Genomic DNA, 27,144 nt, shown 5'->3' with positions numbered 1-27,144 from the left:
TTAGTAATTTATGATCTTGTAGTGTGATCCATTCTTTTAACCATAATAAACCACATGCCTCATAATATAGCCTGAAATCGGGAAGACCCAAGCCTCCTCTTTCCTTGTCTTCTTGTAGTAATTTAAATTTAATTCTTGGTCTTTTCCCTTGCCAAATAAATTTTAAAAGATCTTTTTGCCATAATTTAAAAGTTTTATCAGTTATAAATATTGGAATAGTTTGAAATAAAAATAGCATCTTCGACAGAATATTCATCTTAATTGCAGAGATTCGTCCCATAAGTGATAAATTTAATTTTTCCCACCTCAATAAATCTTGTTTAATTTCCTTCCATATTTTAACATAATTATTTTGGAATAAATCCCTAGTATTGGTTGAAATCTCTATCCCTAGATATTTAACCTTTTTGACACTATTAAATCCTGATTTACTTTCTAATACATTCTGATTATTTTGTGGCATATTTAAATTTATCATCTTTGTTTTTTGATTATTAATTTTAAAACCAGCTAATTCTCCATATTCTTGTAGTGTCTTTAATAAGTAATCAATTGATATTAATGGGTTTTGTAAAATAATAGCTAAATCATCCGCAAAGGCTCTTAATTTATATGTTTCTTGTTTAATTTTTATCCCTTCAATTCGATGATCCTTTCTAATAGCTTCTGTTAGAACCTCCAATACCAATATAAATAATAAAGGAGATAGCGGACAGCCTTGCCTTGTTCCTTTTTCTATTTGACATTCTTGTGTTACCTCTTCATTGATCACAATTCTGGCTTTTTGAAATGTATAAATTGATTTTATTGCTTTTATAAATATATCGCCAAAATCCATCAATTCAGTCTTAAACATAAAATTCCAATTTAGATTGTCAAAAGCTTTTTCAGCATCTAAAAATAACAACATAATCTGTTTTTCATTATGAAATTGAAATGAAATGTTAGTGGGTTTTGTGCCTGCACAGAGCTTTGTTTGGACCCTCCAGATTTTTAAAATTTTGATCTTTATTGCCTGCTCATTATTCAGTTCATTTTTAACTGCAACTAGACTAACCACATTAATATCTTCTCCGGAGCAAGCTTGCCAGATAGGAAGGAAGAAAGGAGACCCAGATAGCTTCTTCATGAATGATGCATGGATGCTACATGGTTCTTGAATGAGCTCTGTGCCCTACTTTGCCTTGCAGAGAGACACTGCTTTTTTCCTATGTGTGCTTCATCTTTTCATGTGACCCAGGACATTGCTTTTCCTGTCTTCTTTACTGCTCCTGTGAACCTCCTACAGTGATCACTGCAAGCTCTGGATATCTAGGTAGTGGAAGTCTTTTATTTACCACACACAGTTGCATTATTCAAGGACCTAATAAGTATCCATTCCTATCCTTATAGCAGAACTGGGTCATGGCTCTTACTTACCTTGGTTTTAATTTGGCAAATTAGCGTTGCCCATCACCCATTAGGGGGGATTCCACTAGAGCAATGGATACCTCAGTGGCTTTTCTTAGGAACATTCCATCTCTGGAGCTGCGTCAAACAGCAGCATGGTCAGAGCCACTTTCATGTGGCACTATAGGCTCAGCCTTCCCACCCAAAAGGATGCAGCATTGGGAAGAGCAGGACTTTCTTTTCTTACAGTGGGAACACCTTTCCACCGCCTGTAACTAGTTACCCACCCATTTACTGAACTACTTTTTTTAGTTATATAAGTTAAAATAGGTCTATACCACCTTTCAGCAATGGAGATTCCAGGAAAGTGTAACTGATGCTTTGTTTTAAAACTGAATATAGTATGATGAAATATTCAGCATCCATAAGAAGGCAACAATAAAAGAAAATCAAAACCAAGCACAGTATGCAAATTGTAAAGCCTCAAGTATGTGAATCACAGAGGCCATGATGAAAAACTGATTGCTACTTTTTTGTAACCAAGGTTCTTCAAGCAGCAATTGTGAATTCATGGAACCTACCATCCTCCCTACTTACAGTAAGTGCAATCACCATTGTCAGTTCCAAGGTCTCCTATGTTGGTTTCAGGTTACTGAGATGCTATATTTTATTTATTCATTCATTCATTCATTCATTCAATTTGTCCCTGCCCATCTCCTCCCATCAAGGGACTCTATAATGTGCGTAGTAGACACAGGGTACTAATAACGTCTGTACTTTCAAAGGTCCAAGTGTTGCTGTCATTCACTGGATATGAATTCACTATTCAGGTAACCAGTTGAAGAAGTTACAGATAAATAACCAATTCTTTTTGCATCAGAAGCTGCTTGCTACAGCATTTTCTATATTCTCAATCATTTGCTCTCACAGTTACCCACACTATTCCCTGATGTTCCTCAGTCTTTGACTGACCTTGCAATGCTCATTCGGCCTCTTAAGATGGCCTCTCTCTCCATCACTTATGATCTCAAAAACCCATCCTAGAAACTGTGCTTGGAGCAATGCTGATGGTGGTTGGATCCCATGGATTACTGAGTCAAATACAGGTGTCATATATATAAGTCCCCATTCTCCTCCCCATAATGGTGCTTTATGCAATCAAAGTGTTAAAATGTTGTTGTTCAGGCCATCACTATTTACTGCATGACAGGAGATTTAGAATGACAAATCAGAGCTGAAACATCATAGATTATCTTAAATTGAAACAGATAATGGTTTAAGCTATCGACTCTCCCTTGTATAAATGACAGTGCGCCCTAGAATTTCAATAACTGAATATGAAATAGATTTCTCTGCCATGACACTCTGCCTTTGGAATACTCTATTCGATGCTCTGTGTTTTAATTTAAAATCTCATTGACATCCAACACATCTTCATACTTGAGGCTTTACAATTTGCATACTGTGCTTGGTTTTGATTTTCTTTTATTGTTGCCTTCTTATGGATGCTGAATATTTCATCATACTATATTCAGTTTTAAAACAAAGCATCAGTTACACTTTCCTGGAATCTCCATTGCTGAAAGGTGGTATAGACCTATTTTAACTTATATAACTAAAAAAAGTAGTTCAGTAAATTATTTTGGTTCAAAGGTTGATTGGCCATGACATATATTCATTTTGGATTTCTTTTTGAGCATAGAAAACATAAGAATTTAAAACAAATACACAGATACACAGACCTGAGTTTCCTGCTTTCAGATACACTTATTTTATTTATTTTCTATCCCACCTTTATTATTTTTACAGATAACTCAAGGCAGCGAACACACCTAATACTCCTTCCTCCTCCTATTTTCCCCACAACAACAATCCTGTGAGATGAATTTGCACTAATTCCAAGCCTTGATGTTCCTGTATCTTCTTGTTTCAAAGACCTAAGGGATTAGTAATACATTTATTATTGTGCCTTGAATTCAAGCTGCAAGAAAATCAGAAGACTAAGTATCTGATAAAAGTGTGATTAAGTTAGTATCAATGTTAAGAGGAAATGGAGCTAAATTAGAAGATAAAAGGGGCTTTTTTAAATGTCCCTCTCATGCTCATTGTATACTGAACGCTGACATAGCAGTAAAGGCTAAGCTGAGATTATCTCAAAAAGTAGCTTTTACACTGTTTTAAGTTACAACAAACACACACCAAACAACATCAACAACTTTAAATAGATTCTGTTTGAAATCTTTGTAAAGCCTGCTAAAATTTCTCAAAGCAATGGCTAGCATTAGGGGTTGAAAAGCCACCATGGTTTAAACGCTAGGCTTATTTTTCACACCCAGCAAAAAGTTTACTTTAGCCAATTTTAGTACACAATAGCAGCTTGTGTCTAATTTCAGGATAGAGTGAAGAATCAAGTAGAGTTGATGACATAACAATGTCTCGTAACAGTACTCACCCAGAGCAGGTATCAAGTTTCTTATTTCTTGTGCGCAACCTGAGTTCTGAAATGACACATTAAGGGGAGAAATCTTTTCAATTCTGTTGAAGAACACAGGAAACTGGCTTTTACTGGATGAAATTATTGATTCAAGTATTCCATTATTGCCTACAAGCATCAAAGCATTTAGCATAGGGTTCATCGAATAAGGAGAAGATGAGGGCTACAATTCCACCGTGGAGGTTATTGAAGGTTATTTTATACTATGGGCTTGTCACAGATGCACACCCTGGAGCCCCAAAGATGTGTAAAATGAAGCAGGCTGGTTCTGGAAGAGTTTCGTATTTCCTCTAGAAGGGGCAACTGACACATTCCGGAAGGTTTTCACAAGCATGAACTATATCCAGAGCACTTGGATCATTCCAGACCAAAAAACAGAAGACAATGGAACGTGATGGAGATGGACCTCTCACTTGGAATATCTATGGGGAAATAACCCTTTTATTGAACATAGAGGCCAAACTGGCTATAATAAAAAGCTTGTTTTATTGTGTTTCATCAGGCTTAGTATGTTTGTTATACATTCTGTGGAGTTTGGAATCCAAGCAGGAAAAGCCACATGAACAAGCCGGTGTTCTCTCCTGGTTGATAACTGATATCAGGGTTAAGAAGCTAGGAATGTATTCCGCTTCCAGATGTTTGGCTTAGTTGACTTTTAAGTTATCAAGAGAGTTTAAGTATCTGTGATGTTTACTTTCTCATTCCCTCTGTTTGGTTTTCATTATGTTTGTTTCACCATTCCATTAAAGGATTTGTAAAGCTGCAAGAGCTGTGCCCTCTCTCCCCACTGCTTATGCCATTTTGCTTAGCTTGATTAATTTTCTTTCATTAAGTAAAGAAAAGGTTATGCTTACTTGACAGGTTTCAAAGAGTAGAAAAATAACAAGCTGGCAGTACATTATTCAAAACTGACAGGCTTTGTTTTGTTTCCTATGTAATTATTTCATTATCAAGCCTTTTTAATTTTGTAGCTTGCATGACTGCTATTTCAAAACATGGCCTGAGCCGCCCTATTAGATTGCTCAGTGGTTCTGATGTTGGATTGTCTGGTAAACACAGTGCCCTGTTGAGTTCATTCCAGCAGGTTGAAGATGTAGAAACACCAGGTTTTTGTTCCTTTTCTTTCTTTTTTGCCTTAAAACTTCCTGATTATGAGCTACAGGAAGGAATATGCATTTTTAGCCAGAGTTTTTGGAGGCAACGGAGGGGGTATGCCAAGGATTCAGGATTATTCTGCTTTGAGGTCTCACCTTCCTTGGGGTACAGAGTTTGACTTTTCCCTCCACAGGATGAACCAGTTGGAGAGGAAAGGCTACCCTGGATTTCCCTGTGTTGAGTCTTGAAGGAAGAAATCCTATGGTCTCTATAATATTGATTGTGGGCAGGGCCGCAACTGGGGGGGGTGTGCCAAAATGGGTGCGGAATCCGTGTTTGTTGCCGGTCTGACTGTGGGTCCATAGGCTGTCTGCTGTCTATCCGTTCAGTCGTGTCCGACTCTCGGTCACTTTGTGGATCAATGCTCTCCATGCCTTTCTAGTATCTCTTACAGCTTCCTTTAGTTCCATCAAAGTCATTCCAGTGTCCCTTCTGATGGTGTCAAGCCAGTGAGTCCTGGGGCAGCCCCTTCTTCTTTTCCCACTGACCAATCCCAGCATAATTGTCTTTTTGAGTGAGTCGGCTCACATAACATGACTGAAGTATGTATGACAGTTTTTGTCTGGTGATCTTGGCTTCCAGGGATATTTTTGGTTTGACTCTGTCTAGGACCTCTTTGTTGGTGATCTTCACTGTCCATGAGATGCGTAGTAGTTGTCTCCAGCACCACAATTCGAATGCATCTATCTTTCTCCTATCTGCCTTCCTCAAAGTCCAAGTTTCACAACCATACATAGCTATTGGAAATACGATTGTATTAACTAGTCTGCATTTGGTTGGGAGGCTGATATCTTTATTCTTCCAGATGTAATTTATACTGGTCATTGCTGTTCTTCCAAGTGCATAGCACATCTTCTGATCTCCGGGCTGCAGCCACCCTTTTGATCAATTTTAGAGCCAAGGAAGTTAAACTCCTTTACTGCTTCAATTACCTCGTTGTTGATCTTAGCACTGACTCGCACATTCTCTGACTATCAGGATTAGCCATTTTAGATCTTCTTTACTTTCCACCAGCAGTGTTGTATCATCTTCATAACAAAGGTTGTTGATGTTCCTACCACCAATTTTTACCCCAATATTTGATTCTTCCAGATGTGCCTTTCTCATAACCACTTGTGCATACATGTTGAATAATGAAGGTGATAGAATACAACCCTGATGGGTGCCTTTTCCAATTTTGAACCATTCTGTGTCTCCATATGCTGTCCTTACAGTTGCTTCTTGATCAGAGTACAGAGATCGCATCAGTTGGATGAGGTGTGATGATATTCCCTTTTCTTTCAAGGAGGTCCAGAGCTTGTCATGATCAACACAGTCAAAAGCTTTTGTATAGTCATTGAAGCACATGTAGAGGTCTTTTTGGAATTCCCTCACCTTTTCCATCATCCACTGAAAGTTGGCAATGTGATCACGCGTTCCTCTTCCTTTTCGGAATCCAGCTTGTACATCTGGTAATTCTCTTTTGATGGTTGAATTCATACGTTGTTGGATGATCTTCAAGAGAATTTCACTCACACGTGGTATTAAGGCGATGGTGCGATAGTTCGAACCGACTTTAATGTGGGGATCAAAAATGAGGTTTAAGGAGGGTAGATATTCTAAACCATGATCTTTAAAGCTTTTGTTAACTGGTTAAATCAGGTGACACTACCTAAATAGTAGAAAAAATATGGGGAATACCTGTTTATACCAGTGTCTCTCAACCTTGGCAACTTTGAGATGTGTGGACAACTCCCAGAGTTCTCCAGCCAGCAAGGTATAAACAGTGGGTTTTAGCCATATTGATGGTTTAAAATTTCTTTCAAAGAATATTACAATTTGTGGTTCAGTGAAACTCATGGTTAGATCTTTCCTTCCAGAATAATTTGGAAAACAGAATAGCTATTAGATCAGATGCTGAACAGATTTGCGACCTCTGCAGAGGTATGCATGGGATTGCATTACAAGTCTGTACCATTAAGGAGTGGCAAGGTTTTCAGGATTTCTGCATCTCCCTCACTTGTGCTCCAGTTTCAGTTAAAGAGGAGCAACATTTTTTTTACTAACTGAAGTAAGGTTTGATTGAAACTAATTTCTATTCGCATAGAAGTAACATACCTAGAAATATTAGGCTAATTTAATTATTTCCAATGTTACCTTAACTGCCAAAATCCCAAATCCTGTGCTCTAAATCACTTTTCTTGCAGCTTTACTACCAGTTAGAAGAATCACACTGATGATAAAAGCAATAGATTTATTTACAAATATCTCCAAAGTGCAGAAATGAAGTGTTGAAGGTTTTGCTCCAAAAGTTGCTTCTATCTCTGCCTGCTAAAGTTGGAGCATCTCTGTAGAACAAATTATCATCCTGGTGCTTCTGTCAAATGATTGTAGGCAGGGAGGGAAGATTTACTGAGCAGAAAGCCAGTAGCAAAATGAGTGTGCTCTGCTTTTTACAGAAGTAATTTTGCTGGGCAAAGAGTAATGGGAATGGCGCACTGAGCCAGAGATGAATAAAGTTGCCCATGAATCTGTTTTCTAAAATTGATCTTTTCCTCCGACAACAACTATTTATTAAAACTCTATTCTCTGTGATGGAAATTACATGGCATGGATGGAAATTGGTTATTTTAGTCTTTTCCTTTCCTTGGTTACTGTAAGTCTGCAAAGGGTTTCTTATTTAAAAGAAAAAAAGAAAAGAAAAAAAACTAAGTCCAGGATTCTCAATGTAATAGTTCCAATTTGTGTTTTCATTGATTCATTTTCATTGTAAGTCCAGGATTCTCAAAGTAATAGTTTCCAACTTTGTGTTTTCATTGATCTGCTTGATAATTACTGTGATATAAGTGTTCCTGTGTGTGTGTTAAGATCCTTATGGGAAAGTGTATGTTTGCACCCCCATATCTGGCACAGAAGAGGTTTATTGATTCCAGATAGCCTCTCTGAGCTTAAAAGAGATCAAGCTACATGGTCTTCTTCGCATTTCTGTATCTATTGATTTGATCATATCTGAAGTGAGAGAAAATAGCTCTCAGTGATCTGCAAGCTAACCTGAGGGGAAAAGTTCCTTAGGAATTAGGGGAATTGATATCTAACACATCAGTAGGGCAACTGCTTAAGGTAAAAGGTAACTGTTGTAACGAATAGGACCTCCATAATTTCCAGCATCAATAGCTTTGGTCAGATGCTACCTTGACTATTGGGTCATTAAGGGTTTAGAACAGTGTTTCTCAACCTTGGCAGCTTTAAGATGTGTTCCCCAGACATGGCTGGCTAGGGAATTCTGGGAGTTGAAGTCCACATGTCATAAAGTTACTAAGATTGAGAAACACTGGTTTAGAGATATTCGAATAGCTTCAGAGAAGGCTAGAAGAGATGATCATGAAATAGAAACTAACTTCTATGAATTGAAATGGAAGAAACTGGAAACTAAGGCTGGTGTATCCAGTAATTCTTTGACTCTTTTGTGGGTTGGAATAGTTGTAGTGTTGATTAAATAATTGCTCCCATCCCTTGGATATTTTTTTTTGTAACAAATTTTATTAGATTTAAGAAGAAAAATAAAAACAACAAAAAACAACAAACTACAAAGAAGGGGGAAAAGAACTACAAAAAGTGCAGAAACACAAAAGATACTTTTTTCAGTTTTACAAAAAATGTGGCTTCCAACTTTAAACAGCAGGGATATACAGCAATTTCAACTATTTAGTCTGTTACTCTATATTAAACCCAAAACACCACATTATTTCTATAAATCAATCCATTTTAACACTTAATAAAAATCACTGAGTACAGTTACTCATCCCCCTTACATTAAAATAAAAAGAGAAAGCTTCAAATAAACCTTAACCCTCTTTCTTCCCTCCAAAAAATAAAATATATATAATTAATCCGTTCCTACCACTATCCTATACGTTTCTGTCTACTATAATAAGCATCAAATTAAGAACTGTAAGTTGTCTACTATTATACTTAATACTACGGCAATTTTAATAATAATAACCTGACAAACACTCTTTAACCCTAATACAACAGTTGTAGTAATTTTAAACTTAATAAACCCATGAAAAACCAATTCAAGACATTAAATCCAAATCTTTAAAGACGAGTATCAGTCAAATCCTTAAAGCAAACCAGATAAAAGTTTTCCAGCCCTTATCCCACTTCATAATAAACCAAAGCAGTTACATATCTCCACAGTATGCATAAAACTTCCCTTTTAGAAAAATCAGCCAGTCCAAATGCCCCCCTCCAAGATTCCAGGCTCTTTTCATGGCATTCCAACCAGGAGATCAATTTTACATATGGCTTGCAGATCACTCCCTTGGTTTTCTCCAAGTCCTTTGTGTAATCATCATCCAGCATCTCGCTTATAATTCCACTCTCAGTCTTGGAAAAGATATTTCAATCACTCTTAAATTCTTCAATTTCATCCACCCCATTCCCAACCTGAAGGCACATTTTAGATCTCACAATATCCTGGATGTCTTGCATAAAAACACAATAAAAGTCACAGGAAATCTGCTTGAAGCCCTGGTGAAGTTCAGAAAAGATCTGTTGGAAATCCTCCATGTCTCACGCAGTAGATTCCCCTAGAAGCTTAACCAGTGAAAATCGAAAGTCGGCAGCTTGTTTACATGAAGTGAGAGTGAAATACGAAATGCTCTCAGGGGAAAGTGAACAGGAAATTGAAGGTTCAGATCAGCCGATTCAATGTGTAGGAAAATGCTGATATCTTCAAATTTAACACAAAAATACTAACGTGAAGGCAATTGTTTAGTCTTGATCTTAGTTTCCTTTAGAAGGAAAACAAATTCCAAAACTTAAAAAAAAGAAATTTATTATTAAGAAGCAATCCCAGAAATAACGTTAGGCACCAAGAGAGCCAGCTTCTCCTCTCTATAGAAAGCCTCTCTTGGAGTACATATGCTTAAAAACAAATATACAAATTGGTGATTAAGAAGTTGGGTGGCTGGACTTAGTGTCCCTTTAAAGCTACAGTGCAGCGTGGTAAAATCCCGTGCCTCCCAGCTGATCTTACCAGGTTAATGCGAAGCTCAGTTTGCAATCTTCTGGCTACAGTCAGCCTTTCAGAGGACAGATGGGGTGATTCCTGGAATTCTCCTTGATCCAGAGAACATTTTTGGGCTTCTGGAAGAACTGTCTGAGCCTGAAAAAACCACCGCACTGTCAGTTTTGCCTGTTGAACCAGCAGGCGCAGCCGTTCAGTCCACCATTCCCACTGGAAGCCCCCATCCCTTGGATATTAATGGTGTGTGGGTAACCTGAGAGAATTCTCCCCTAGGGTAGCAGCAGGACCTGTAACAGAATGAAACTGGAACCCTGAGTTGTGAATTTGTCTGTAATTGCTTGCCTGCCATCCTAAATCAGTTCTGCCCTTGGGAAATGCAGAAAGGATCAGGATTGGGAAAATGTAACAACAGAGAAATGCTGTTATTAATCTGCAGGATGAGTAGAACTGCAGTTTTTTGGATTGCCCCACAGAAGGCAACATTGTGTGCAAAAGTGCAAGTGAACAGATTTAAACATGTGGAAGAACTGAGTTAGTCTTAGCGTTGCCTGTAGTTTGAGAGCTAAGGTTTTCTATCTCTTCAGTTGTCCTTTATTCCTTCAGACATGTCAAGTTCTACTTTAAGTACAAAGTAAACATAGAACATTGTTTTCCTTGGCATCCTGCAGTCCAATGTTTCTGAATACAGTATGTGACAGTGGATACTGCTGAATTTTAACAATAACACACTCTGAAATCCTTTGTGAAATTACTGTATAAATTCCCCTTCCAGTTCATTGCAGAATAGTAATGTCTTGGCACCAGTAATTAAAAAAAAAAAAAAAAAGATGGGGACCTGGCCAGTAATTTCTTTTCACACCATGATTGGAATATTTTTTTTCTTTTCCCTTCGGCAGGTTTGGTCTCAGCCTTATCTACTTAGGGTAGCCTTCTTCCATCAAAACCTTAGAAATTTGAGAGAGGGAAAGAGAGAGAGAGCCTGATAATTCTAAAAGTTGAGGATGATGGGGAACAAATCTGAAATCCATTTTTACTCAGCTGTTGGTATATCTGACTATCTACTAAGATTCTCTCCTGATTTTTTAAATCTCTTTTTCCCTGTGCATGGCAAGATCCATTCTAGTAGCTTCATACATCTTCTAGATCAGGTTTCTCAACCAGGGTTCCGTGGCACTCTTGGGTTCCACAGGAGGTCACAGGGGTTCCCTGGGAGATCACAATTCATTTAAAGAATTATTTCAAATTCAGGCAACTTCACATTAAAGAGGTAGGTTTCATTCTTTAGTTCTAGTTTCATAACACTGCATATATACAGACCTACCCATGAAACAAATATAATAATTTTGTTAACTTCTGGCCTATATTTGAGCCTGAATGTGCAGGGGTGCAGGGGTTCAGCCCCGAGGCCTGAAGAATATTTCAAGGGTTCCTCCAGGGTCAAAAGGTTGAAAAAGGCTATTCTAGAGTCCTCTGCCCATTTTACTAATACAACAACAATGAAGACAGGGTTAGTATCAGTGGCCAGTTGAAGATGCATTCAGTCAGAAAATGGGATGAACCATGTGGACACAAATGGGTTGGGTATTTTGGTAACAGAGCCAAAGAATTATTACTGAAAAACAACCAGTAAAATGTTTGAAGTGTTTATCACTTCATAATAAAACGGGGAAAATCAGTGATGCATCGTACAAGAATTCCACTGCATTCAAAATGAAAGAGAACCCGATGTTCAGTCTGGTATCAGAAGTGCACAAAAGCTATAAAGAACAGTTTTGATCTTTGTTCTAGGACTGAAGTAGTGTTGTATTTTTCCATGAGCAAAACACTATGTAGTAAATCCTAGTCTTACTGACATCTAGCAATCTAATACTCAACCTGTCTTAAACAAACAGTATCATAATTTATTGTCAACCACACAGTAACAGCAGTTCTCTTTGAAAACATATTTTGGAAGTTTAACATTCAAAGCAAAACTTGGATAAGTGCTTTTTTCTCTCTCAATCATTTTTTATTTTATAGTGAACTCCTATATGGAGGCTGTTTATGCAAACTACATGGAAACTTTTCATTTGCACAGGTTTGAAAAGATATATTTGATTAAAAAAAAGATCTGTGCAAGAGGCATGGGAATGTTTAAATAGTGTTTAGCATGGTTTCCTGTCCCTAGTTAATATATTGTCCTGTGCTTGTCAGCACTCAGATATTTGGTTAGAATTTGTTCAGAGATGCAAACAATATTTTTGTTTACTTCCTTGCTTTGAAAAAGATACTTCTTCAATAAAGCAGTCTGCCTCTTGATTGCTACTAGGCCTCCAAATTGTTTCCATTTTCCAAAACTGGTAATACTTCTAGGGATGAAAAGTTCTTCATCACATCACCTGGCTGTCACTGAAATGATAGGAAACTTGATCTTATTATGGTTATTTTGGAATAATGATAGTTGGATGACTCTGGAAGACATAGTGAGGCTCTAGTGGGGATAAGACTTTATGCTTCCATAGCTGCTGTGGCTGCCTAACACCACCGTTCTTCCTCTATCAGAAGCGTTCTAATAATTTTTTGACCAACACATGTTCTTTTCTTTCAAAAGTTCTTTGTGTAAGTAGTTCATTAGGGAAGAGCTCATACAATAAATCAGTTCAAATATTGGGGGAACATTTTTCAGTCTACTTTTTCCTGAATTGAGGCCATTCATTCTGTCACTGAAGGTGTGCACACACACATATATTGTACATTCATTCATTCATTCATTCATATTCTTTACCTAGGGTAAACAGTTCATTCCAACTGTTCTGTAGGTGTTTCAAACCAAGATTACATCCCAGTGGACCAACTCTGCTGTGGACCATGGAGTTTAGTTCAGTCAATGAGCAAGTTTATTCTAGTTTTTGGCATGCTTAAATGTGTGTTTTCTGCTGCTGCCCGGTTAGAGGTTGGTGTTCGTCCACTGAAAGGAAAGTGCCTGGTCTACAGTCTTTAGATCCTGGTTGAAAATTAGATTTGCAAATTCCTCTTCTGGTCTACTCTGCAGTCTTAGAGAAGACAGCTACAGTAGCACCCAGGCTACTGCCTTCACCTTAAAACTGTCTTGTGTTGGCTTTTCAGTTGACTTTCTTCCTCTAAAAGAACGTTATCCAGCAGGGCCCTCTTTTTATCTGTGTATCTGAGATTCTGGTTTCCAGTGTCCATATTCAGCATCTTATAAGACCACTTCTCCAGTTTCCACTGGAATTTATAATAATACGAACAAATGAAATGTGAGGTACCTGGACAACTTAATGATACTTACATTCTGCTGTGCTTTGTCAAGAGCCAGATTCATTCTCTTCATCTTTACTAATTGATTTTTGAGCACACCACATGAGTCATCTTTCTCCTCTGGTGCAGAAGCTGTAAAATCACTAGTTCCTTCCTTTCACAGCTTCTGCAATGTAGATCGTTAAAGATATATTTTTTTCTTAATCAGTTCCTCAGAAGATCTCTGAGTATAGTATTTTTCTACTATCTAGTTTTAACAGAACTGTGATTCTTATTGTTGCCAGAATTTTTTGTTCACTTATACACATTTATACAATGGTGTCCCAAAGTTAATTTGTTTCATTTTCTCTGTACATGTTGTGCCTAGTCTCACCTTTTGTAATAATTGTTTGGTTTGTATTCTGTTTTATAATTTGCTCAATTTAGAAGGAGCATATTTTGGATTTTTGACCATAGGGTAAAGATGAAACGAAATATATAACAGAATGAAAGTATTCATTGTATTTGGGTTTTTTTTAAATAGCCATTAGAATCTGTACATAACACAAAACTGAATTTTTAGCCCTAAATTGCCTTCTTTTATCATAAAAGATTAGATTTTAAATGCTGGGTATGCAAAAAATTCATAGATAGGTCATATATATACCACACATGTACAGATTGTATTCATCTTATGTTAAATATTGAGACCATGTCCTTCAAAACAAACGGGTGGCATGCTAATGGCCTAGTGCCATATGTAGAACCACACAAAAACATTTTTCTTAATGTATTGCACTTCTTATAGGTTCATCTGGTTTTGTGAGAACTTCTTGTAACAGGTTCAGAATGGAGCAAAGACACCTCAAACTTTATGCTGCAAGTACAACCAGGGCCTACTATTACCCAAAGCATGCTTGGTGCCAGGACTGGCTTTCAGTCTGATAAAAAAATCAGGAGATGGTTGTGTCAGTAGACACCTATAGACATTATTAATAAAGACACTCACTTTTTGACTGTTCATGGAAAAATCTTATTAAAAGAAGCTCCTCCTCAACATCTGAGGAGATAAATCTGTTGTAGTGGAAATAGCTTAGCTGCTGAAATTCTTGTACTGTAACTGTATCACTTTCAGCTCAATAAATCTTGTTAAGAAGACTCTGTGCTGATACATGCCTGGTTTGAATTCTCACTCTCAGATGCTGGTGCTTATATTTTTCTATCCAAGCTATATTGTAGAATGTATAGACTATCTTACATGCCAACATATTGTTGCTCAGAACCCACCATCTAGGGGTACCATGATTGCAAAGTATTTCAGGCAACACATAAAAACTGAACTAAATGCTCTAAAATAGGTAAAAAAAAATAGGTGTTTTAGAAAGAAAGAAAGAAAGAAAGAAAGAAAGAAAGAAAGAAAGAAAGAAAGAAAGAAAGAAAGAAAGAAAGAAAGAAAGAAAGAAAGAAAGAGAAAGTTCCCCAATTCCAACAAAACATGAAAAATCACTGTCACCATTAAGGACATAAAACCCCACTATTTATGCTCCTTGGTAGCCTAAGCATGTTGAACGCTGCCCATGTTAAAAGTTTACCCTTCTCCTGTTTACTTAATGAGGTATCCTAAACCCCCCAGTAGGGTTTTAGTTTTTTTAAAAGAAGTCGCTTATCTGCTTTACTTGACCACTTAGTCACCAATCACATCTTGCTGAGTTCAAGTGCAGTTTGTAGTGGTTTTCAGACCTCTGTTAGAATTTTGGCTTTGGTATGTTAAATACGTCTTTGTGCAGGTGGCTGACAGGTTGTGTATCTAGCTATGCATTGCTAAAATAGTTTTGCTAAAGAATAAATACTAAGCAGAGAATTTTACATACAGTATAGTTGCACATCTCAGTGGCAAGAAAAAAATGCTGTTTGCTTGCCAGCTTGAAAGATAGATGACACATTCATTGCTGATGGAGATTTTAGCTCTCTTCAGTAATGGGCTGTTTCTCATTCTCCCCCACCATCAGCACACCTAATGATATGATATACATGCTGGGGTTCAGTTGCATGATGGCAAGCCATAGTTAATAAAGCTTAACATTCTGTATAATGTCTGTATTTGCAAATCATGGTGTCTGCTGATTGAAATTTTACCTGCTGCTATTCTGTCTTCAGAGAGTGCCATATTGTGGGTACAGGAGTGAATTAATGAGACTAAGTAGCGAAGTAAAACAGATAAACAACTTTTTAAAAAAGATGATGGTTGGCTTGAGTTGTTTGGAAACATAAACCATGATTTGGGTTCTAACCTACAGCCAACATAACCCAAGGCTTGATGTCAAACCTACATTGATCTCTTGTTTTAATGTGGCCACCCATATAACTTAGGCAGAGCTGTGGGTGAGTTTTTTGTCCATACCCATGCTGTGTCTTTTCCAAAAGTAGTAACTAACCATCATTCACATTGCAAAGAGAAGCACCAAACAAGGCCAAATATGGAGAAGAGGCTTATGTACATCTTTGCTTCTTAAGGCAAAAGCAGTTAAAACTGGGCTGGAAAGCTTGAACCATTTGGCAGTTGTGTTCCGTTGGTCAAAATGCTGCAGCTGAGGCTCTATGGAACCCATACATTGTTTTAGTTTAGGAGATTTTGTAGCTCAATATCAGATGTGACCTCCAGGTGCCCTTGAATACAACTCCCATAATCTCTGGCTAGGGACAAGGAGAGGTGTAGTCCGGAAACGTCTGGGGAATACTACTTGCCTGCTTCTGACGTAAACAAATATGTGTGAGACGTGGAACATTGGTAGAATGTAGCCTTTGAAACACCAAAACCTCCTCTTGTACAAATCTGAAAACACCCCACTACAGAAAAATCATGCAGCTGTAGTTGGAAAAGTATCTGGCAGAGGAGGAGAGGAAGTCATGATTAATCATGTATTTCCTCCCCTCTCCTACCCAATACTTGGCTATATTTATTGTACTCTGTGAAGAATTTGGAGTACCCCTAAAACCTAATTTTAAACAATAGTTACCCAGCTGTTTTTATAGAGAGAAAGACAGTGTGTTGAAGCTGTCTTTCACTTTTTAAGAGGACCCTTTTCCTTTTGGCATTTGGATTCATTGGCATTTGGATCTGGACAACTTTGGCAGGTATCCTGCGTGAAAATGCAAAGAAATGTTTGGCTTCAGCAAAAGAAGAGTTAAATTACTTATTTCTGAAGGAAAGCAGATGCTTTCCTTAGTGTTTTGGAATAAAAGCAGTCCAAATGCAGAACAAATGTTTTCCATCAAGTTCCTGCAGAAAATCTTAAAATGTTTTTTGCATTTTTTATATATACATAAGAGTTATGACACACACTTGGCTAAGTAACATTGTCTAACACTCCACCATCATTTGTAAACCTGGCTAATAAAATATAACTTTGTGGGGGGGGGGGTTTCCTTTAATGCAGATGGCCTATTTGTATTTCAGGGTTTTCATTTGCTTTTTAAACTTCCATTCTTCCACAGAACATTTACAGATTTGGAGATGTCTAAAAAGTTTCATGATCCGTTGGGAGTTTTCCACTCCCTTGGCCAATTTACATTTCTGAAGATGCAAACAATGGTGAATGAAGTATCATAAGAGAAGAGGCCAGCCAACCCAGCTTCTTCATGCTGACTCGGTGCTTTTCAGATGTATTGGACAAGTTCCCGTCTTCCTTAGCAATCATGATCAAAGGCTGATTAGGCTTTATGTGAATTAATATCTGGAGGACACCGGTTTGGGGAGGGTTGATGTAATTGGTGCCTTCTTTCCCAGGTCATAAGAAGTTGTTCTTAACATGAGAAGTACCTTCTTCACAGAGATTGTTGAAGAGCTGTTTTTAGTCTATAGTGGCAAAAAAAATCAGGAGTTCAGTGGCACCCTTTCCAACTAAGATAATTTATTAAAAGGCATAAGTTTTCATGAGCTGCCCACCTCACTGGATGCACAGAGTGGATTGACTGATGTGGGATTTAAGTTGGGAGGGAAGGGAGGGGAAGATAGGTAGATTATGCTGATTACATGTAAAACAGCTTGCAGGCACTTTATCAATTAATAATTGTAATGTGCTAAAAAAGCCTATTGAGTGTGTTGTGTTCGTGTTCACAAAGGTGAGAGATTTGTGTCATACAGACAAGAGGAAAGGAGAGAAGCAATATTAGAGTGGATAATGATTTACGCTCTGTTTACTTATAATACCCTTTTATTAACTCCTTGTGCTTAACCTGTTAGGTCCAGTTAATCTGATCTCCACAGATGGGTCATTCTTGAGCATGTGCTGAAAATATCTGCTGACAGAATTGTCTTGGTCATTTGTTCCACTGATCCAGCTATATTTACTAAAAGATTCTCGGTATATTTCCAGCAAAGGGAGTTGATCAATCCCCCATTATGTCGTTTTCTTCTCAAACCTATTGTTTGTTTATTCAGAAGATACATTAAATTATAACTTAGCGGTAAATTCTTAGCTTAAAACATCACAGCATCTATTCCAAAAGTGTGTTTCTGTTTTTCTGACTGAGTGCAGGCTTGACTTTGATGGTTGGTGCTTAAGCTTGTCTCTTCTCCAAAAGCAGAGTAGGGTCAGACCTTGTTAATATTTGAACGGGAGACACCCAGAAATTCCCAGACCGTGAACTAGATTGTGAACTTGAAAAAAACAGAATAAAACAGAAGGCTGCAATGTAGATACCTATATGGGCATACCCTGAAGTCACCAGGTGTCAAATGTGGCTCAAAGGAGACCATCTTTTAGTACAAGATGACAACTTTTTTTCAGTTGCACCTGATGGCAGAATTCTGCAGCTTCTTTCCTTTAGCAGGTAGATATGGAGTCTCTTGTTCTGACCTTCCTAAAAAAAGAAAAAGAAAAACTTATTTCAGAAAGTGTCTGGTATGGTAGTAAGTCACATCCAAACTTAGACATCTCAGATCACTGTTTGATAGGTTTTAATGAGCAATTTTATTCTTGCATTCATTGTTTTAAAACTTCTTGTTAATATTTAGATTTTTAGTGTTTAAATCTTGCCTGAAGACTTCACAATTTCAGGGAGCATAGAAAGGGAAAATACTATTTTAAAAAAAACCATACCAATAGATTCAAGAATCAGCTTTGTCTTTTCCCAGACTGGCCTTCAAATGTGTTGTCCTACAATCCCATCATCCCCACTGAGCAGAAATAGCCCTCTTCAGAAACCCAGAATGTGCTGGATTTTTATCTTGTTTAATTTTTTCCCAGCTTGCCTTCTAAATTAATTAAAAAAAAAAAATCCTGGCTTGTTTTAATTATAAGCTGTCCTGAGCACATGAAATACATCAGGGTTGCATTTAAGTTTGTAATGAAATCTCCAAATTTCCATTTTTGTCCTTTCGCTGCTTCCTACAAAATGCCACTTTTGAGGTGAGTGCTAAAACAGAAAGTGGTTGTCTTGGTGCTGGGGCATCAGACTCCAAAGTATATTTGCTGGACACTTCACAGTGACTTGTTCTATCGTGTCAAATCTTTTTGCAACTTGCTGGTGTTAAAAATCACAATGGTTTCAGAAGTTTTTGGAGAGGCAAATGATACACAGCAGGATGACATTTCAGCTCCAACACAGGGATGCTAGAAATGATCCCATTGGTCAGGACCTTCCTATCTTCAGCCTGGGTAACAATGCACATGGCATCCTATTTGCAGCACCCCAGCCTATCAGCATCCTCATTGCTCCACATTAATGATGTCATAAAAGGGTTTTGGAAAATTATGCACAGATTTTTTTTTTCCTGGCAGCCCTTCAAATGATAGCTTAACCTGGAAGGCCAGGAAAATCAAAGGCAGGAAGATCAAAAAGGACAAGTGGGCAGAAGGGCAATATACAACTAAAACAAGACCACCTGAACAGGGAAGCAGAGCAGCAAGATAATCCAAAGCAGTCACAGTCCAGGCAGCCTGTTTTCAGTGGGGAAAAATAGTTGAGGGTTGAGTGGGAAGCAGGACTAGAAGATGTCTGACAACCAATGTGATACCGAGAGCTTTGAAGAAATTGAGCCATCCTGTTGGAGGAGGAAGAGGAGGAAGCCAAAAACATCTCGTTCTTGTCGGGCAGGCTTGATATTCCCAGTTGGTCGCATCGACAGATTTCTTCGGAAAGGAGACTACGCGGAGCGCATCGGGTCAGGGGCCTCCGTTTACATGGCCGCAGTGCTTCAGTACTTGACCTACGACTTGGTGGATGTCGCCGGAAACATTGCTGCAGGTGATCATCGGGTTCGAATCACCCCTGGGCATTTACATCAAGCGGTCAGCAATGATTCTGAACTCCAGTCCCTGTTTGGAGGAGTTCTCGCTCAGGAGAAGGACTGGCCAAGGAATCAATCTGCTGCAGCCGCCAGAAAGGGGAAGAAATCTAGCAAGACTGTACGAGCTCAAAATGCCATTGCTACATAAACAAAGGTGGTGCCATTTATCCAGACATGGGGTGGAATCTTTAATATCCAACAGGGGGCGGAAATAAAAGCTGCTCTGAAGATGGGCTTGTTGTTGTGTGAATGTCTTTGCTTCCACACAGGTGAACCGGGTTGGGGCAGTCCAAGAGGGTGTTTTTGCTGTACGTTTTACCATGGGGTAAAGGCAGTCTTTGGAAGACCAGCTTCTGGCTGGTTTCTCCAGCTCTCAGCTGTACCATCAGTCATGGGCAGTGAGAGAAATCCACTTTTCAAGAGTTGGATCACGACCAGATTCCTTTTGTCACGTGTTGTTCTTTCCTGCTTCCCTGGTGAGGTGTGTGGAGTAGTGTTAAGAGCCAAGAGGGTATAAGGCAGAGTTGCTTCTCAGCAAGGAGTTTTGAGTAGACCCATAATTCTCCGAGTAGTCTCCAGAGTCCACCCTGCATTGACTTCATTCTGAATTCAGTTATGCTCAGAACATTCTTTCCTTTGTGCCACAGTTCTTCAGAACTCAGCCTATCAGTTAATGCTTCTGCAGTTGCCCCGGACCTGGGAAGGTGAAACCTTATTTTAACCTTCCATGTCTCATTCGTCCTGGATTAAGCTGGTAGGCTTCAAACACTTGGTGCTAAGACTTTAAGCCTAAGAGTGGCATTTAAAAGAATAGAATTAAATGGGCCACCTGTTCCCTTAATTTTTCCTCTTTCTCTTGAATTAATTTGATAATAAAAGCGGGTGTCAGGGTGATGAGCCATTCAGCTTTTGAATCCATCAAAAAATAAATGATGTGGAAGGGTTGATAATAATTAAGGTTTCTTGGATGTAGTTCCAAGACAGCTAGGTAGATCTTGTGCTTTTCCTGAGCTGTGAAAATTCTGCCGCCTTCTGTGCTTACACAATTCTGAAACTGCTGTGCTGTACCTTGTACAGTTGCCAAATGAGGTCTTGGCCCTACTGTATTAGGTGCTCTACACAGTTATCTACAAGAGAAGAAATTGATTGATTTACTCCAGACGATGACTGCGGCTAGAAGGAAAATGAAAAGGACATGTTGTTTAAGCTTTTAAGGTAGAGATCGAAATGAGCATGGGTGAAAACCGCATAGCAGAGAGGTCCAGCTGAATTTTGTCCTGCATTAAGTTGCAGGTCTTGGAAGGAGGTGACAAAATAAGGCTGGAAGAGCCCACCCTAGCTTGTAAAAAACAATCTGTAAATAAAAATGGTGAAAAAGCTAAATCTTTTTGCACACTTTGGAGGGGGGGAGAGAGAGCAATAAATAGGGCTAGACAAAACAGTGCAAGAAAAAAAGCCAGACTCAAGAAAATGGCAGTGTGCTTTTGGCTAAACCATCTGTTCCTTTCAAGTTACAATACTCTTTTACCTAACAACTTTAAAGTGGATGGCTTATCCCTTAATACCCTTGAGGTTTATCTGCCATTTTACTGGTACAGTTTGGAATGAAATAAAGTCTTATTTGATCCATGTATGTTGACTGAGATGGTGCAGCAGCTGCATATAACATGTCACACCACGGTTATAACTGTAATTCAGCCATACATTGAAAGAGATACAGCATGCATGGATGAATCGGTGTTCTGGATCAAGGTTACCAGTTTGGGGTAACGATCATATTGGAGTCTAGTGCTGGAACTGCTTTATATCACCAACATGCTTGTTTTCCTACTGATCAAAATGATATCTATTTAATATATGATCTGGGTAGTAGAGATGTATGTTTTTTTCTGCCCACTCATAAGGAAAATAGGGCACTAAAGTAGGACCCACGTAGACCATGCTTTTCATGCAGGCCTAGACATAGACAAGACTGTGAAGCAACGTAACAATAATAAGTCAATTGTGAAATTTCAGTGCTCTTCATTTTTCAGTCTTCTTTGCCACTGCAATTTTGTGTCTGTGTGCTCGCGCGCAATAAGGATTAGATGATGTAAGGATTAGATGATGGTATGATGTATTGTTAAATTTTGATACGTTCTTATGACTTTATTGTTTGGAGTGTAAGCCTCCGGGCAGTCACTCATGCCCTAGTCGTCTCCTGTATACACTATTGTAAGGCACTCTACATGGGGGTGCACTTGAAAAGCATCCAGAAGCTACAGCTGGTTCAGAATGTGGCCGCGCGAGCAGTTTTAGGAGCCCCAAAGATGGCACATATAATACCTTTGCTATGCGAGCTGCATTGGGTGCCAGTCTGCTTCCGGGTCCAATTCAAGGGTTATGACCTTTAAAGCCCTACATGGCATGGGTCCAGGTTACCTGAGGGGCCGCCTCACCCCCATTACATCGACCCGTCCCACCCGGTCAGGCAGATAGGTCATGTTATGGACCCTGTCCATGAGGGATTGCCGATTGGCAGGGTCCAGGAGGAGGGCCTTCTCTGCTGTGGCACCCGCCCTGTGGAATAATTTACCCCAAGAGGTAAGACAGGCCCCCGCTCTCCCAGCCTTCCCAAAGGGGGTAAAGACTTGGCTGTGCCACCTTGCTTGGGATGGAAGGGGGGATAGTCTGTCACGGGGGTGGTTGGCACCTTGATGCGACCCTGGGAATTATCGAAACTGTGGTTTCACCAACCTTGGTTTTTATATTTTAGAGTTTTATGTATATTTATATTTTTATAATGAATCTGTTTTAATGATATTTTAATTCTTTTATTGTCTTAATTCACTTGTAGACTGCCCAGAGTCGTTTGTCGAGATGGGCGGTGAAGAAATGTGATAAATAAAGTACTTAATAGATTATTATCTGGTTTTCCATTTGAGTAGGAAATGTGTCCCCACAATCATTTGGATAAAAAAAGGTTTGCTTGTCCTCTTTTCAAGAGCCCTTTGCAAAAGGAATCTAATAAAGAGTATTCAGAAAAGAATGCAACCTGCCATTTTCATCACCAGCAGAAACATTTGACAGAGTCACTGCATTGTTGTATGTTATTTTTTTCTTTTTTAAAATCAAGCATCGTCCTATTACATATACAGACACATATTAGGGTATGAGTCATTTCCATCCATAAACTGAATCCCTGATGCTAAAAAGTATTTCTAAAAAAGGTAGCTTATGGCTGGTATCCAGAAAGCTATTTTATATGTAACCGAAGGGTCTACTGTGTCCAGTAGATGATTGAAACCATAGATGATTGGGTCATGCTACCAACTGCTGGAGAACGCTCCATTTCAAAAGCATTTCCATGTATGTTCCCTTGAGTAAGTTTGAGGGAATGGGAGTGGTTGAGGGTCTATATCTGTGTTTCTCAACCTTGGCTATTTGAAGGTGTGTGGACTTCAATTCCCAGAATTCCTCAGCCAGCATGTTATGGCTTAGAATGGCTTCTTTGATGGGTACAGCCTCTCTGAAGAAGCTTTAAAGAAGCAGCCCACAACAACAACAACAATTCAGTTTATATCTTGTCTTTCCTGTGAAAAAGTAGGCCAAAAAGTAGGCCTTTGTCACAGAAAGAGGAAGCCCATCCAAAACCGTTAGGAAGATTCTTTATCATCTCCAGTTCTGGACTTGTGACCACCATAGCATGGCTGGCTAGGGAATTCTGGGAGTTGAAGTCCACACATCTTCAAGTTGCCAAGGTTGAGAAAGGCTGGTCTATATGTTTGGAAGGTAAAGATCTTTATACAGGTAGGTCTCAATTAGTGTGGTTGATGAATCCCACAAAATGGTCACATTATTCAAATTTGCACTATTCAAAGCGATATTTCTATGGAAAATAGGGGAATTGGTTCCAGCTTGATAGGCAACTAAATTTTTTAAACATAAATTTTTAATATGTTTATTAATGAAATACTTTATAACATTAAAAGAGGATAAACCCACCTCCAAAGCATACCTGCTTCTTCCTGTATTCTGCTGTAGTTCTTCAAAATGAGCCTCTTCTTTTTTGAGCTTTCCTCAAATGGGATCTTCCTTTTCTCCATTTTGTAGAAATGACGATTAGTGTCTCAAACCCCAACAGTAACTCCGTGTGCAATAGCCTCGCACTAACTGAATTTTGGCTTGCATTAAACGCAAACTGGTATCAATTTATAAATCTCACTAAATCAAATTTTGCACTATTTGAACTTGCACTAATTGTGACCGTCACAGTGTCCCCATGGTCAAGTGATTGCCATTTTCGATCTTCCTGGCTGGCTTCTGGCAAGCAAAATCAGTGGGGAACCACGTGGTTCGCTTAATGACCACATGGTTCGCTTAACAGCCACCGCAGAAAAGGTCATGAAATCAGGATGGATTTGCTTAATGAGTGCTTTGCTTAACAACCAAAATTCCGATACTAATTGTGGGTGCTAAGCAAGGACTATTTCCTTTACTTTCTCAGGCCATCAACTGTCTGCCTTCCAAATAAAAGGAGCCTATTTAGTTATAGGTTTATGCAATATATTGGATTTGATTGGGAAGAAGTGGTCTGTAACGTGTGGGAGCAAGAATGTAGCACCTATCATCAAAATTCATTAAAGCAGTAGCATCTTTTTCTGCAATTACCTGGCTGCAGCAGCAGCTGTGCACAAGAGCTGCACGTCCCTGAAAAAAGATACAGCTGCTTTAACAAGCTGCAGAGAGCTGGGGCAAATGTGCTGCCATTCTTTCTGAAGCCCCTGTTCCATATCTAATCCAAAGTGCTGGGTAGTGCTATTTAGGTATGTCTTGTAGTGCCAGTGATGGCAGTACTTGCTTCTAGAGCCTGCTTTGAATCTTAAGTACCTGTACTTGAAATTCAAGCCTGCATTTTGAGTGTTTCTAGAAACACTCAGAATAAAATTCCTTTGGTGCTGAACTTCTGACAAGGCATTGTTGGCTGATCGAAGTCACTTGGGGGCTTCTGTAGGTAATGCTGTTTTTGCTGCCCTGACCACTTTGAAGAAAAAGCACAGTAAAAATGTAAAGCTGTAAAATGGGGAGGGTGCATTCTTTAGCTGGTTGTAATGGTTGCCTAATCCCAAATACTCAGTCTCACAAGCCCGGGCTTAAAGATAACTGATTTATTAAAGGAATAGTATGGAAATACAGAGAAAGCTGAGAATGAGCAAAAGCGCGCCAAATACAAACTTAAAAGCCTTGCGTCCGAACCAGTCCCACCCCGAGCGCTCGTTAGCAACCACCCCCTCCCAGGTGCTAGCAACCGTTACATCTGCCTGGGAAAGCAACCTTCAACAGAGTTGCAAACCCAAACATACATTCCAAAGTAGCAAAATAAGGAGCACAGCAATAATGGAAAATACCAGCAAACGTTCAAGCATGTAAGACACGGAATAACGGGTTGACATGTGAAGCGTTATGATGTTAACAGAACATCAAAATGGTGAACATGACACTGGTAACATCAGGTTGGTACCATCATTCTTCTGCATTATCACACTTTGAGTTTTACGATGGCATGAGAAACTGGCAGCTATGCTATTCCGTTAGCTTTTGCCCTTGAACTCTCCTTGACAGCATTGGAGTTACTCCTAGAGCTTGTAAGGTCAGTTGAATTATGGTGCTAATATGTTACATCAAGACATACAACACGTAGAAAGGGACTATTGCCCCTTTTACTGATCTGCACTGCAGTAAAAGCTTTATCCAAGTGCTGATGATGTTTCTATTATCGACCACCACCACAGTAATAAAATCATATGCCAAGAGAACTGATTTCTAGTATTTTCTTTGAAATAACCATCTTTGGCTGCAAATTGTAGCCAAATTTTTTAAAAAGCATCTAAACTTACAGGAAGAACTGTTTTTAATGAGGAACGTGTTACAACACATCCTGCTTTTTAAGCCATGTTTGTTTCTCTACTTTTAATAATAAGAATGTAAGCTCAACCAGTTTCTTAAAGGAAGCTAGTAATGGATCCAATATGCTTTGAAGGAAAAGGTAGAATATATTGCCTTTTTAAAATAATCTGTTTCTTGAAAAATTGCATCTGCCGTTTGTCGGATTGCATTTTAAAAGCATAAATTATATGTGGGGGAAAACAACTCTTTGTACTTTAAACCCCTGAAATATTATCTTGGACATAATTTAAATTATAGCCCTTTTGTCCCTATCTTTTCCAGGTAATAGTTGCCACCGGCATGTTGGCACTACCAGTCATAGCTGTAAACGTGAGCTGACATCTTGAAGACCATATGCATGGCCATTGGGTGACCTGGAAGCCATGGAGCTAAAAGTGTGGGTTGATGGAGTCCAAAGGATTGTTTGTGGAGTCACAGAAGTTACTACTTGCCAGGAGGTGGTTATAGCTCTTGCTCAGGCTATAGGTGAGTATGTGGTCCTGATACATAGTTAAGTGGGGGCGGGTGGGAAGGGGTTAATGTTCCTTCTGTTGGAAGATAACTATTCAACCTTGGTTCATTTTGATGGTCCCCGAAGCTATGAGGAAATGTTTAAAAACAGACATTGACCCCCTGTCTCCAGATTTTTTTTCTCTCTCTCATTTTCATCAGCTGGTGGAGCTAGCTGAGGTCATTGATATACCTAACTGGAGGAAAAGTAAAATATGAAAGGATCTGTTGTCCATTTTTGAAGTTAAGCGCCGTGACTGGTTTCACAAGTCCAGAACTGGAGATGATAAAGAATCTTCCTAACAGTTTTTGATGCGCTTCCTCTTTCTGTGACAAGGGCACATTGGCCTACTTTTTCACAGGAAAGACATATAAGATATAAATTGAATTATTGCTGTTGTTGTGGGCTGCTGCTTTAAGCCTTCTTCAGAGAGACTGCACCCATCAAAGAAGCCTCTGGTGCCATTCTAAGCCATAACATGCTTCTCGGTGTCTTCTTCAAAAGAGTTCACACCTTTAGAAAGAACCCCAGTTTGTCTTTGCAACAGACCAAGTTTCTTCACTGCATAGCCTACAGTTCTCTGAAGTCCCTGTGGTCGCCTGGCATGGTGTGTTGGCTGCCAATTTAAGCCTTTGTGTGAATAGCCCTTTTTTCTGAATGGAAACACGGAATTTCTTAAGATTTAGAAAGTCTCAGTTTGTGCCAACATTGGCACTTAAGTTGCTTGTAGAATGTTGACCACATCACATGGACAGTGCTACCAGAACATCTGAGTAATCATCTCTTGCTCTTCCAGAATATTGTACACCTTGCTTTTGGGGTGAAGGTTTTGGACAACCAGTCCTGGAAACAACACCTGCAATTGTGTTGTTCTACTACTAATACAATTAAAACTCTTGTGTCTGTTTGTAACCTTTAACTGGGTGAAATGCTGCATTGTAGGCCAACAATTTTTGAACCAAGGTACCTCAAATGGGCTACCTTACAGAATGCATCAAAATCTGGGACCCATGACTCCCATGGAATTGAAATTTGGCAAATTTTATAAAATATTTTATGACATAAAAATTATCATAAAACATTTTGTGACATAATACAAGATGTCATAAAATGTTTCCTGTGGTCAACTC

The 27,144-nt window shown here is 38.8% G+C and overlaps 2 protein-coding genes across 2 annotated transcripts in view; both read left to right on the top strand.

Moving 5' to 3' along the window:
* Window positions 1-27,144, top strand: part of RASSF8 (Ras association domain family member 8) — a 98,168-nt gene that overhangs the window by 49,109 nt on the left and 21,915 nt on the right. Inside the window, exon 2 of the mRNA XM_063308136.1 lies at window positions 25,786-25,989. Coding sequence (XP_063164206.1) covers window positions 25,887-25,989 — 103 coding nt within the window. The 5' untranslated portion in view covers window positions 25,786-25,886. The remainder of the gene's footprint in view (window positions 1-25,785; window positions 25,990-27,144) is intronic.
* LOC134501345 (histone H2A-beta, sperm-like) lies at window positions 19,283-19,726 on the top strand. The gene has a single exon (XM_063309058.1). It carries the CDS (start codon window positions 19,283-19,285, stop codon window positions 19,724-19,726), a length of 444 nt encoding a protein of 147 aa, XP_063165128.1.

This window comes from Candoia aspera, chromosome 7 (genome assembly GCF_035149785.1).
Source record: "Candoia aspera isolate rCanAsp1 chromosome 7, rCanAsp1.hap2, whole genome shotgun sequence".
NCBI classification, from domain to species: domain Eukaryota; kingdom Metazoa; phylum Chordata; class Lepidosauria; order Squamata; family Boidae; genus Candoia; species Candoia aspera.
This window is presented reverse-complemented; position numbering and strand designations above follow the sequence as displayed.